This window comes from Spermophilus citellus (genome assembly GCF_964194105.1).
Source record: "Spermophilus citellus genome assembly, chromosome: 16".
NCBI lineage: Eukaryota > Metazoa > Chordata > Mammalia > Rodentia > Sciuridae > Spermophilus > Spermophilus citellus.
In genome coordinates, this window is record NC_138196.1 from 74,404,249 (window position 1) to 74,417,716 (window position 13,468).

Consider the following 13,468-nt stretch of genomic DNA (forward strand, 5'->3'; position numbering starts at 1 on the left):
TTCTTTCTTTCTTTCTTTCTTTCTTTTTTCCTTTGTAAAATTTTTTTTATTTTGGTGCTGAGGATTGAACCCGAGGCACTTTACCACTGAGCTGCATCACCAGCCCTCCTTATTTTTTGAGACAGGATCTCACTAAAGTTGCTCACTAAATTGCTGAGGCTGGCCTTGAACTTGCATACTCCTGCCTCAGCCTCCTGAGCTGCTGTGATTACACATGTGCATCACCATGTTCAACCAGATTCTACTATTGAAAAAAATAAAGCTTTAAGCTAGACATGGTGGCACAGGCCTCTAATTCCAGCAACTAGGGAGGCTAATGCAGTAGGATTGCAAGTTGTAGGCTTAAAAATTTAGTGAGTTCTTGTCTCAAAATAAAAAATAAAAAGGTCTGGGGATGAAGCCTGGTGGTAGAATGCCCCTGGGTTTGATTTCCAGTGTCAGGAGGAAAAAAGAAATTAAAAGAAGAAAAGTTTTAAAAACATTGAAAACCAACAAAGCTTTTACCGTTAAATACAGAATTCTGCCTATGTAGTCTTGTCCTAAGACCCAGAAGGCTAACCCTTCCACGCACAGGTAAGGGAGCGTCTCCCACCACTGCAGTAGCCCAATGAGTCAGGAGACCTAAATTCTAATACTAATCTGATTCTTGTGTGTCCTGGATCCAGTCATTTTCCTTTCTAAGCCTACATGGAGGAGCTAGAGTGATTTCCAAGATCCTCTCCAGCTCCTCCAGCCAAATCTGACCATGTCCTTCATTGGTGCTTTTTCCTTCCTAGGGTGGATTTCTACCTCCTCGCCCACCATGTACGACAGGGCTGTGGCATTCCTACGCATTATGTCTGTGTTCTCAACACTGCGAACCTGAGCCCTGATCATATGCAGAGGTGATAACTTACTCCTTTCTCACCCTAACTTCTGACCAGCTAGCTAGGTGGGGTCACTGCCTGCCCCCAGGTATACCTACCCCTTGAATTTGACCACAGGTGGTATTCTTTTGAGAAGTAACTGGTAATCCCGATCTTACAAAATTACTTGAAGATCTTAAAATAAATAAATACATAAATAAAACTGATGTCAGCCAGTGCCCCTGAACGTTCTAAAGTACTCTTATTTATTCAAGAGACAATGTCTTGCTGTGTGGCTTAGGCTGGTCTTGGCCTCAGCTTTCCAAGTAGCTGGGACTGTAGGTGCACACCACCGTGCCTGGCCGGCATTTGTGTTTTAAGAAATGCTGCACATGGTTATGACACCACCAGCTGTGAGACCCAGTGTCCTTGAGTTCATATCGTCTCAACATGCCGCTGAGGTCCTTATCCTACTGCAGACTTTTCTTGTAGGCAAAGAAAGGCATTTTCTTCATGTTGTCTTTCTTGTTTTAGTATAAAAATAAGAAAACGAGGGGATTCACCCATCCTCTGACTTACAAATGATCGAAGTAGAAACAATTACATGGAAGAATAATGATCCCAAATGCTGCTTTGTGTATTCCTGGGTTCCCCAGTTTGCTAGCAAGGGCGCTGTGTGTCATATCCCCGTGAGTGTGTGATCACACCCTGAATTGGAAGCAGAGAGTGATAAAGATCACATTTTCTTTTTGGCCTCCAGGTTGACTTTCAAACTGTGCCACATGTACTGGAATTGGCCTGGTACCATTAGAGTTCCAGCTCCTTGCAAGTATGCCCACAAGCTGGCTTTCCTCTCAGGACAGATTCTGCACCATGAACCCGCCATCCAGCTGTGTGAGAACCTGTTTTTCTTGTGACCACAGCCTGAGCATAGGCTGATAGGAGAAATAAGACTTCACAGCTCAGTCATGACTCTCGCAGAATGAGCAGAGACAGAAGTGGGATTTTGTGTTGGTGTTTTCTCTTTCTCCAATCTTGTAGAATAGGTTTTCCTTTTTTCTTTTATCCTGATATCAAGAAGCAAGTTTCCAAGTACCAGGTGGAAATTGCCTTCCTGTCTTTGTAGAGCAAATGATGGAAGTACTGTGCAGAGGCAGGCAGAGTCAGTAGATGTAGGGGAGCCATTAACAGCCTCCCAAGGAGTCAAGCACAGTGGCACATACCTGTAATGCCAGCAACTTGGGAGGCTGAGGCAAGAGGATCATAAGTTGGAGGCTAGCCTCAGCAACTTAGTGAGGCCCTAAGCAATTTAAGGAGACACTGTGTCAAAATAAATAGGGCTAGGTGTGTAGCTCAGTGTAACTCAGTAGTAGAGTATGTGTTTAGCATGTGTGTGGTCCCAGGTTTAATCCCCAGTGCTCCCATAATAAAGAGTCTCCCAAGCCAACGTAGCTGTAGAAATATGCAGAAGCAGCATTTGTACCTGGAAGCTATGGTTACAAATCGGCTCCCATTTCTGGCACCAGAGGTGAGAAAATGAATGAAGTCATTGCAGATTTCTTAAGTAGGGAGTTACTTTTTGGGAGCAACTGAGAAAGATTAAGTAAAAGGGTGTGAAGCAGAGTTTTTCAAAGAGAGATTGTTGCCCACAGGTGTGAAAGCAGGTGACCCGCCCCTGTGGCATAATCAGGCCCTGTGTGTTCATCTCCCCTGGGGATTGAGTTTATGATACCTGTCACTGGAATCGGATTTAAGGTGACTTGCAGCTATCCCTCAACTTAGTTTTTTCTATGCCTTCCAGTTGCTTTACAGCATACCGTGTTGCTTTCTTGCTCCCCTTGAACACACACACACACACCCCTATCTTTGCTCTTTGTGACTGATCTTCAGTAAGTTTCAGTCTTTTAAGTAACAATCAGAACACATGGAAAGAATTCAGCAGCTAGGAAAGTTCAGGACGGGGTGTGAGTTTTTCATCGGCCTTTCTCCCAGTGCTTGGCCTTCCTTTCCGAGTGAGCGTCTGTTTGTAAATGGAGCGCTCATTTCTCTTGCACAAGAACCTCTTCCAGCTATGGGCTCACTTAGCTGGGGATTTTTCGGAATCCCGGTTAAGATTTCCAGAAGTCAGCTTTGGAAAACGGGACGCTTCTACCAAAGTCCACACATTACAGTTTAGGAAGTTATCACTATGCCTGAGTGTTTCAGGGAAGCAATGGTTCTTGTTTTCTGTGTCTTCCTCCATTTCTCCCCTCCCCATTTTAAAATCTTTGGATCTCTTCAGACTTATTTTTATCATACCTTGCTTTGCTGGGTTTTAAAAGCCAGTTTTATTTAACCTTTTCAAATTGATATTTATTTATTTATTTGTGTGTGTGTGTGTGTGTGTGTGTGTGTGTGTGATAGAAGGGAGAGAACAGAGCAGAAATACCTATTTTATACAACAGTGCATGGGAAGAGGAACTTCAGCTTAAATTCCTTAAAAGAAGAAGCCAAGAGAGCTTTTAATTTGTGGCAGTGCCCACAGAGGTTGGGAAGGGATGTGTGTTGATAGAGATTTATTTGGAGTTGGCTACAGAGGGTGACGCTAAGGCTGGGAATCTAAAAGCCACAGATGGAACCACTGGTCTCTGGTTGGAGAGATCAGCTTCTGATAGTCTTTAGAAGCATTTTGAATTTCCCTTTTAAAGTTGGATTTCCTAGTGCTCTTTTTCTCTTAGATAATTAGAAGAGATAAATGCTTGAATATAATATAGAAATTTCTTCACTTTTTATTTCTGGTGTTGTTGTGTTGTTTTTCAGTTTTAATGCCAAGTGATTGAATCCTGGGTGGGAAATAAAAGTAAATTTGTATAAATGGTCAGTCATGTTTGAAATAGTATCATTTATTTATTATATGGATATAGTTCTTTTTCTGCAGACAGCTGTAACACTTAGAATTATTCATTTATTACTGTACATGCAAGGTGCAGTGTCAGTAGCCAGTTGATTGCACCCTGAGCTGAGTAGTTATTAGAAGACTTATTGGAGCTGTTTCACTTCTGGGACAAATGTAGCATTTATATTTTGTGTGTGTCACGTAGCGGGTGTAGCTCAGTGGTAGAGCACTTTCCTGACAGACTCTGGGGTTCCATTCCCAGCAATGGAAAGAAAACCAAAAACAAAACCAAAACCTTAACCTCTTATCCATATTTTGTTGTGTTTGTGTTCGTCTTGTTTTCAGATCTCCTTAGACCTGGAGAGTGCGCTTCAGGGTGGCCTCCCTTTTGTTATTAAACGCTTGCCCTTCTTTATGTACACTTTGCAGTGTGCCTCTGGTTCCTAAAACACCTTCCCAAAGTGTCATGGCTGCTCCTTTCATTGAGGCTCCTTTTAGAGCACTGCAGTTTTCTATTTAGGAACTCCACTCTTCATGATGTAGTGCTTCCTGGGCTCATTCTACACAGTGTGCAATAGGGCCCTTTTCACGGGGGCAGCATTTCATTGATTGATGTGGAAAAGGAAAGAATTTTAGAAATGTCTAGCTCTTTATATTGAAAATCTCGAAGTTTAGGACCTGAAATTAAATTCTCAAAGATTTGGGATTATTGAAGAAGATCCCATTTTCTCCTTCTGGTTTTATGCCTAGCTTCATCTGAGTTTCTTAGTAACTTTTCCAAAAAATGAGGAAAATCAAGAGAATGAGAAGACAAGCCATAGACTTGGAGAAAATACTTGCAAAATTCATATCTGGTAAAAAGTTCCAAAATATACAAAAAACTCTTTAAGAACATCATAATGAGGGACTGGAAGTGTAGCTTAATGGTAAAGCACAGGGTTGGCATTGGGGAGGCACTGGGTTCAATCCCTAGCTCCCTCCAAACAAAAAAATTAAAACCCCTAATTTAACATAATCTTACCATACAATCCACCAGTCACACATCTTGGCATTTACCCAAAGAAAGTGAAAATTTAACATCCACACAAAAATTTGCACACAGGTGTCTATAACAATTTTATTCATAATTTTAAAACTTGGAAGCAACAAAATATACTCAGTAGCAGAGTGTGGTGGCACACACCTGTAATCCCAGCTACTTTGGAGGCTGAGGCAGGAGGATCACAAGTTCAAGGTCAGCTTGGGCAACTTTATGAGAACCTGTCAAAAAATGAAAAAGGCTGGGGATATAGCTCAGAGGTAGAGCACTTGACTAACATGTGTGAGGCCTTGGGTTCAATTCCTTGTATTACAAAAAAGAAGAAAACAAAAGAAAAGAAAATGTTCTTAATTGTTAAATGCATAAACAAACTCAGGTATCCAATTGGTAAAATATTATTCAGTACTAAAAAAGCCATGAAGTCATAAAAAGACATGGAAGAACTTAAATGTTTATTGCTCATGAAGTCAATCTGAAAAGGCTATATAGTGTGTGATTCCAACATATGGCATTCTGGAAAAGGCAGAAGTTTTAGTGGAGGCAATAAAAGGACCAGAGGTGGGGAGGCAGGGAATGACTAGGTAGAGCACAGAGGGTTTACTTAGCACAGTCAAACTATTCACTGTGACACTGTAGTAATAGACACGTGTCATGAATTTGTTAAAACCCAGGGAATGCTCAACACTAAAAGTGTACCCTGATGTAAACGATGGACTTTGAATAAAAGTGATATGTCAGTGAGGCTCATTGGCTGTAACAAATGTACCACTCTGGTGGTGGACATTGATGGTGTGGGAAGCTGTGTATATGGGAGGGCTGGGGATATATGGGAAATTTCTATACATTCTGCTCATTTCTTCTTTGATATTAAAACTGTTCTAAAAATGAGGTTTGTTTTTGTTTTAAATAAGGAATAATAGTAGACTTCTGGCAATATGGTAACCTGAATTGAACCCAGGGGTGCTTAACCACTGAGTCATACCCCCCCTCCGTACTTTTTATTTTGAGACACTGTCTCACTAAATTGCTTTGGGCCTCACTAAGTTGCTGAGGCTGGCCTTAAACTTGAGATCCTCCTGTTTCAGCCTCCCAAATTGGTGGGATGACAGGTGTGTGCCACCACACGCTGCACTAAGCTGACATTTCTGACAAAGAAAAGTTGACCCAAATAGTTTTGGGGGGGTTTTGTTTTTTGTACTGGGCGATTAAACCCAGGGCATTTCTATTACAGCCTCTGTCCTTTTTGTTGTTTATTTATTTATTTATTTGGTACTGGGGATTGAAATCAGGGGCACTCAACCACTGAGCCATATCCCCAGCCCTGTTTTCTATTTTATTTAGAGACAGGGTCTCACTGAGTTGCTTAGTGCCTCACTGTTGCTGAGGCTGGCTTTGAACCCATGATCCTCCTACCTCAGCCTCCTGAGCTGCTGAGATTACAGGCATGATTACATGCATCACTATACCAGATTTTTTTATTTTTGAGACAAGATCTCACTATCTTGTCCAAGCTGGCCTTGAACTCCTGGGCTCAAGTGGTCCTTCTGCCCCAACCTCCAGAGTAGCTGGGACTAAAGTGTGCATTACATCCTCCTTGGCCAATGTAGAAAATATATTTTTTCGTACATAACTGAACTTGGAGAAAATGGAACAAAGAAAGGAAAGAAGTGGAGAAGAGGGGAAGGAGGAAGGAAAGATCATATCTAGGTACAAGAAAGGAAAGTCAGAGAGGTAATAGTTGATACCAACACAGCTCCCAGGATAATGGACAAAAGGGCAGGAGCACTTGATTCTAGGGAAGGCTAGGAGATGTGGCCTCAGACCCTGGGAAGTGCAGGATTGTTGGAGCTAAGTCTACTGGATGAAGAGGGTATAACCTAGAAGGGCATAAAAAATTCCTGCCAATCATGCATGTGTGTAGTCTGAAGTTTTATTGCCAGGTTGCTAAAGGACCACAGGCTGAAAAGTTAAGATAAGGTTGATCTAGGCTGGTGAAAGCTCCAGAGCCCTGCAGAACCAAAGTAGTTGACTGTATTGCTGGAGGGAGGGCTTCCTGGGAGAGAAGATTTAGGAGGGGAGGGAGAGAGGGTCCAACATTTGTCTTAAAAAGCTCCTGCAGATTAAAATAGAATAGGTGACAGACAAGGCGCAAAATATAAAGTCTGAGAATTTTCTAGAATTAAGGTCAGATATGAATCATCTAACTGAAGAAACTCAGTTGAGGATAAAGAAGAACAGTTCTACTGTTAGAGGCACTGTATTGAAACACAGAACACCAAACAGAGAAGTTAAAAACAACCAGAAATGAAAGGGGAAGGCTTAAAAGAAAGGATCAGCAGCATGACAGATGCCTCAAGACCAAAGGAGTAATTTAAAAATGTAGCTGTCAATGTGGAATTCTGCTTTCAACGTGGAATTCTGCTTCCAGGTAAACATTTAAAGGTGAGAACAAAAGTGATGATACTTTGCTGGCCTGCCTGTAATCACAGTGATTTGGGAGACTGAGGCAGGGGGATTGCAAGTCTGAGGGCAGCCAAGGATCTTAGGGAGACTGTCTCAGGAAAAAAAAGGCTAGGAGTGGTTTGGTGGTAGAACGCTGCAAAAATAAAAAATATAAATCAGAGCAGAAATGAATGTAATAATGTTTCATTATTGAAAAATTAGAGAAAAATGAAAAACCAACACACCCATAACTTGGTTCTTTGAAAAGATGAACAAAGTGAGCAGACCTTTAGACAGGTCAAGAATAAAAGAAGACTCAAATTACTAAAACTGGGTGAGGGGTGGTGATTAGAGAATACCATGAAAATTGTATGCTAGAAAATTAGATAAAATTAACACATGCCTTTTTTTTTTTTTTTTTTTTTTTTGTACTGAGGATTGAACCCAGGGGCGCTTAACTATAAGTAAGCCATATCTCCAGCCCTTTTTATTATTTATTTTGAGACAGGGTCTCCCTAAATTGCTTAGAGTCTTGCTAAATTGATGAGGCTGGCCTTGAACTTGCAATCTTTTGGCCTCAGCCTCCCAGGCCACGGGGATTATAGGCCTGTACCACCACACTGGGCAAACTGACACATTCCTATAGATTACTTGCTAACAAGTCAACAATTACTTTCCCCAGTTCTTTTTTTTTTTTGTCTGAAAATCCATAATAGTAATATAGATGATTCACAACTGAGGCATCTAGCCACATTCTGTTCTTACCCTTTGGCTGATAGTGTAGGGCAATGGGTCTCCAGACCTGATCATGGGTTGAAGAGGACCTTTACATTCCCTCTGGTCCTCCCTGAGTTTGTTCCATGCCAAAACAGAAAATCATTTTCAAGGAAGTACCAAAGAAACCTGGTCATCCATCTCCTGACAGGCTGTAGAAAAGTTATGGCCTTTTGGTCAAAGCCTTGGCCTTGAGCTAGCGCTGGGGGCCTGTAAGAGGCATCCTGGACCCCCTGCAGGCATGCAAGAGGCATTCTGGACCCCCGCTCATCAAGTTGCCTGCCTTGTCAATGCAGACCACCCAGGAGGCTAAAACTTCCTGAGTTCTCAGCTCCACCCTTAACACAAATAGGGTCATCATTCTCTGGCTTCTTTCACAAGACCTTTCCCTTCCCTTCCCCTCCTCCCCTCATCAACGGGAAATCTGTCTTCATACCTTTGGCAGGTAGGTGTGGCCTTTTGTAGATGGGAAACAGCAGCAATGAAAATGTCATTTTCTTGTGCCCAGTTCCCTTAAATATTGCCCAATATTAAACTTTTAGTGAGCTGGCCTGTTCATTCATCCAACAAATATTGATTGAGAATCTGTTATGTAGGAGATATTATGTTAGGGAACACAGCTGTACATGGAGATCTCTTGTAATCAAGGGAGATTAACAAAGTTAGATGTTGCAATTAGATACTTTGAAGGGAAAAGTTTAAGTATCATAAACCATATTAATTCTGTAGGTCATAATTAATGGGGGTTTGTCACTACTTTTTATCAATGTGTTGCATATATTAAGGGCATTTCATTTTGTGAAAAATATATTTTTTTGTAGTGCTGTGGATCAAATTGAGGGTTTTAGCATGCTAGGCAAATACTACAACTAAGCTACAACCCCAGCCCCCATTTTGTGAAAATTTTACTTGCTATATTATTTGTATTGGAGTTCTAGTGTTTCTTTTTATGCTTTAATGTGTGTTACCGTCAAAAGAGTTTGAAAGAATGGATCAAATACATTGAGGAACAATCAAGAATCTTGCTAAGGGAAGGTTACTTTGAGTTAGAATTTTGACAAGTGGGAATGGGAGTAATGAGGGGGGAAAGGGTATATATATTCAATGGACACAGAGAGAATTTGGGCCCCAAACTGGCACTTGATATGAAGATCAGTTCCATCAGTGACAAGGTAAGGTTTAGTGAGGATGTACGGAAAGAATTTTGTGTGTGGGTGGATACGGAGACTTAGGACCTTTTGGTTTTGAGCAGGTTAATAATTTTCTTTCCCTCGTGGACTACTGATAGCTTATCAGCTTTGGTTGCCCATTGGACTTTGGCAGCTCCACCTTCATTCTGATTGCAAACAAGTGAGAAGCTGTGATAGGCTGGGTGGTGGGGTGTCTTTTCCTTCCTCCCCTCCCCACTATGCACTTTGAGCAGTTTCCTTGACAGATGTCTTACACAGTACTGACACCTTAGCTGGAGATACCATGGGGACTGCTCTTGCCTTAAGAAGAGATTAACACTTCTTTGGGATGTGTATTTTGGGGCTTCATGTTATTTAGAACTATATGTTTGAAGCATTTTGTTTTGCTTTATCTCTGGGTGGGCTTCTCATTAATGCTTAAGGGAAAGGGCCTGATAGGGACTGACCTTTTGTGACAGCCCACTACACTTCAGATTAGAGTCCCATAAGTATGACATAATGTCTGAAAAACACTGAGTCCAACCAAGAAAGATAAATATAAAGGGTTATTACAGAGATGAAGGGGCTTAGGAGAAATTTTGCAAGAGATATCATTACCTTGAAATTACTTGGAAAATACAGGAGAGGAGTATCACAGCAGCTCTCCCCCTTGCCCACTGACGCAGTAATTACAGGGTGAGGATAATTGAATTTTAGAAAAACCCAGGGCCCAGCTATAGTCTCTTTCAGAGTGACAGGAAGAATCTGGCCTGGCTTCAGTGCTTGCTGTTTTACTCCCTCTCTACTCAGCACTGAAGAGCAAGCACCCTGCCGTGGAGCACCAGGTCCTTCTTGCCACCTGCTTTCCTTTCCTCAGCACTGTCTTCATGGGTGTGTCTCCCCAAGAATTGCATAGGGTGGGATGTTGTCTCCCTTCCCTTCACCAATTCAGAGCCTGGTATCAACTGGGGTATCAACCACTCACTGAGCTAGAACAGGAGCATGGATACTAATTGGGCACAGTTCTGCTAGAAGATCCTTCCTCTGGGTCTGCCTGACCCAGGTGGCAGCTGGTTTAGCCATAAGGAAATAATCCTAATGTCTAGTGGAATAGAACAATGGGAATTCAGTGGGTGGTTTATTTTCTCAAGAAATTTGCATTTCCGAGGTCTGATATCCATCTCAATAGGCCCATTCCACAGCGGAAGAGACTCCTGGAACACTCCGGACACTCAGCACAAACATGAACATCAGTCCTGGCTTTGGGTTAACAGACAAGTCACTTTAGAAGTCTGACTATCGTTATTGGCAGCCTAGCCAAGGGAACCAACCTGGATCCATCTAGCTGGCTGGATTGGCCTACCGGCCCACGTAAGAAATAGGTAAATAATGGAAAAAGGAAAGATGTAGCGGCTCCCTTTTCCTTTCTCCATGTTTCCCCATTCACAATACAGATGGGGCACAGGGCCTGGGCTAAGGTGTACATGGGGTAGGCTTATGCTGCCTCCTCTTTCTATATAATGAAAGGTGCACCTTTTTTTCTTTCTTGGTACCTGCATTTGAACGCAGAGGCACTTTACCACTGAACCACATCCTCAGCCCTTTTTTTTTTTTTTTTTTTTTTTTAATTTTGAGAAGTTGAGCTTGGCTTTGAACTTGCAGTTCTCCTGCCTCACTCAGCCTTCTCAGTCACTGGAATTACAGGAGTGCACCACCATGCTGGGCAAAAGTTAATATATTTTTTTTTTTTTTGTGAGAGAGGAGAGAATTTTTTAATATTTATTTTTTAGTTCTCGGCCGACACAACATCTTTGTTGGTATGTGGTGCTGAGGATCGAACCCGGGCCGCACGCATGCCAGGCGAGCGCGCTACCGCTTGAGCCACATCCCCAGCTTGAGCCATACCGCTTGAGCCACATCCCCAGCCCCAGTTAATATTTTTAAGAAGTAGACAAAGGAAAATCGAGCAAGGTTTTTGTTTTTTAAAACATTTTTAAATTGGTGCTTTATAGTTGTACATAATGGTGGAGTTTGCAGTTACATATTCATACAAGCACATAGAATAACAATATAATTGGTCTATATCAAATGATCAAGATTGATCAAACTGTATAAATTTATTTTTTTCTCATCATTCGCCTATTTCTTAAGCAGGCAGGAGAATCTGGCCAGCCAGAGAGATCTAGGCAACTTCCTTGACTTGGCTGCCAGTAACATTGTAGGGAAGTGGAGCAAAGTCTAGTTTGAAAAGTGAACATAATATGGTTATTTGGAACTTGAACAAAGCATTTTAGTTCTTTGGTTGGTGGAGGTCTGCAGAAGAATTATAGTCTACTGGGTGCCCCCTCCTAGAGTACATTTCGGAATTCGGGACGAGAGAACCTTTTTAGATCACTCAGCAGTGTTGGAATACATACATAGATGAAGTGAGGAACACTCTTTCTCCAGCAGCGTGGGATGGAGGCCAGATCGCGAGAGAGCGTTCCACATGAGAGAAGGTAGAATGAGAGGTTTCAGGAGGGAGGAGCCTGTGGGGCCTCTATGAATCAGTGATGGAATTCAGGAGATGGCTGGAGAGAGCGGAGCGAGCCAGGATCCGGGCGGGGATGCGAGGAGCTGGAGGGCGCGGGCGGGCCTGGGTACCCGGTGGTTGCACGCCGGCTGCCCCACGTGGCAGGCCCTGGGGAGAGCCGGGCGGGGCGGGGCGGCCGGGGGGCGGGCCCTGCCGCTGACGCGCGGGGTATATAGCCGGGCATGCGCGCGGCGGCGGGGGCCGGACGCTGGGAGGGGGGGCGCGAGGTTGTCTTCGCGGACACACCGGCTGAACTGCTCCTACGGCTGCGGGCCATCCTAGGGCCTGGCGGGTGAATCTGCGCGGGCCCCACTGCCGACCTCCCGGCTGCAGGTGAGGGCGCAGAGCGGACGCGCAGGATGGGCACCGGCGACGCACCTCCAGGCTTGGAGGCACCGGGTGGGGGTGGGGGTGCTAAGGACCGGGAGACTCTCCGTGTATCGCGCACTCCGGGGCGGCCGGGTCCCGGTGGCACCTGGCAGCGGTGCCGCGATGGCGAGGTCACATTGAGGTCCCCTAGGCTGGACTGCCTGGGATGTGTGAGTCAGACAAGGGCACCCAGAATGTCGATAGCCGAGCGGAAAGGTTGAGAAAGGCTTCCTGGAGCCTGGGAACACGGAGCGCCGGGTCAGAGAAAAAGCATCGTGGATGAGCAAATCCGATGCCCTGCCCCAGGACAGCTCTGATGGGGCTCCGGTGTCTGGACTTTGCTTTCCAGGAACTGTGTACCCCATCACCCACCAGACCATTTAACAGCTGAAGATCGATGTCCCAAATGTTCTAGCTGAAGCTGGTGCACGGCAGAGGGGGGTACCGATCTAAGCCTAGCTAACCGCGAGCTTGGCTCTTTGGTTATTTTTGGTCGGTACTGACGAAGTTAGGTAGTTTGGTTCAGGCTGCCCCCTTTTGGTGTTTTAGGGCTATGGGACAAAATAGCCATCCGAGCGTTTTCACCATGTGATCCTGAGGGCCAATTAAGCGAGGAAAATATCCTCTGCTCTAGGTTGTGGGTTCACTTTTAAGAATCTTAGTATCCGTGTGAAAAGATTGGCTTCTCTAGATAATTAAATGACGTGTGTGTCCTAGGAGAGCCTGAGTATGACTTGGTGAGGGGCTGAGTGCTCTCCTGTGGGGAGGAGGAGGGGCAGGAGTGCTTTGACCCTACCCTTTCTTCTGGAGCAGCTTGGATTTGGATTTATGGCTTTAGTGCCCTTCCCAGGAGATCTGCCATTGGGATAGATGCCCTGCTGGGGGTGGGTGGTGATACTAGGGTGGAGAGGGGACTGGTAGTGGAGAGGTCATCCTGCCTCTATTTGGGTTCAGCTCCTAACTTGCTTTGCAACCTTGGGGATGGCTCAGGTCAGCACTAAGATCAGATTGGATTTCTTATCCACAGTATGTACATGAAATTCTGTAATCCTTACCTCTTAAAACACAAGCCCTGGGGCTGGGGATGTGGCTCAAGCGGTAGCGCGCTCGCCTGGCATGCGTGCGGCCCGGGTTCGATCCTCAGCACCACATACCAACAAAGATGTTGTGACCGCGGAGAACTAAAAAAAATAAATAAATATTTAAAAAAATTATAAAAAAAAACAAGCCCTAAAAACTGAGAGGAACTTGTCTCTTCCTTGTTGAATAAGGGGAAGAATGTCTAGAATCATAAATTTCAGTAGTTGGAATTAAAGTCACATATTCTCTTTCTTCTTGGAGGCTTAGGTGGTTTTCCATCAGTTGTGGGGAACACAAGAGATA

The 13,468-nt window shown here is 43.9% G+C and overlaps 2 protein-coding genes across 2 annotated transcripts in view; both read left to right on the forward strand.

The window, feature by feature from the left end:
* The window catches only part of PIWIL2 (piwi like RNA-mediated gene silencing 2), a 58,641-nt gene extending 54,976 nt beyond the window's left edge, over positions 1-3,665 (forward strand). The window contains exons 22-23 of the mRNA XM_081269230.1: positions 777-884; positions 1,606-3,665. Of these exons, the coding sequence (XP_081125356.1) occupies positions 777-884; positions 1,606-1,762 (265 nt within the window). The 3' untranslated portion in view covers positions 1,763-3,665. The remainder of the gene's footprint in view (positions 1-776; positions 885-1,605) is intronic.
* An 8,224-nt stretch (positions 3,666-11,889) lies between these two features.
* The window catches only part of SLC39A14 (solute carrier family 39 member 14), a 47,375-nt gene continuing 45,796 nt past the window's right edge, over positions 11,890-13,468 (forward strand). The window contains exon 1 of the mRNA XM_081269892.1: positions 11,890-12,049. The gene's annotated coding sequence lies outside the window, so the exon portion shown is untranslated. The remainder of the gene's footprint in view (positions 12,050-13,468) is intronic.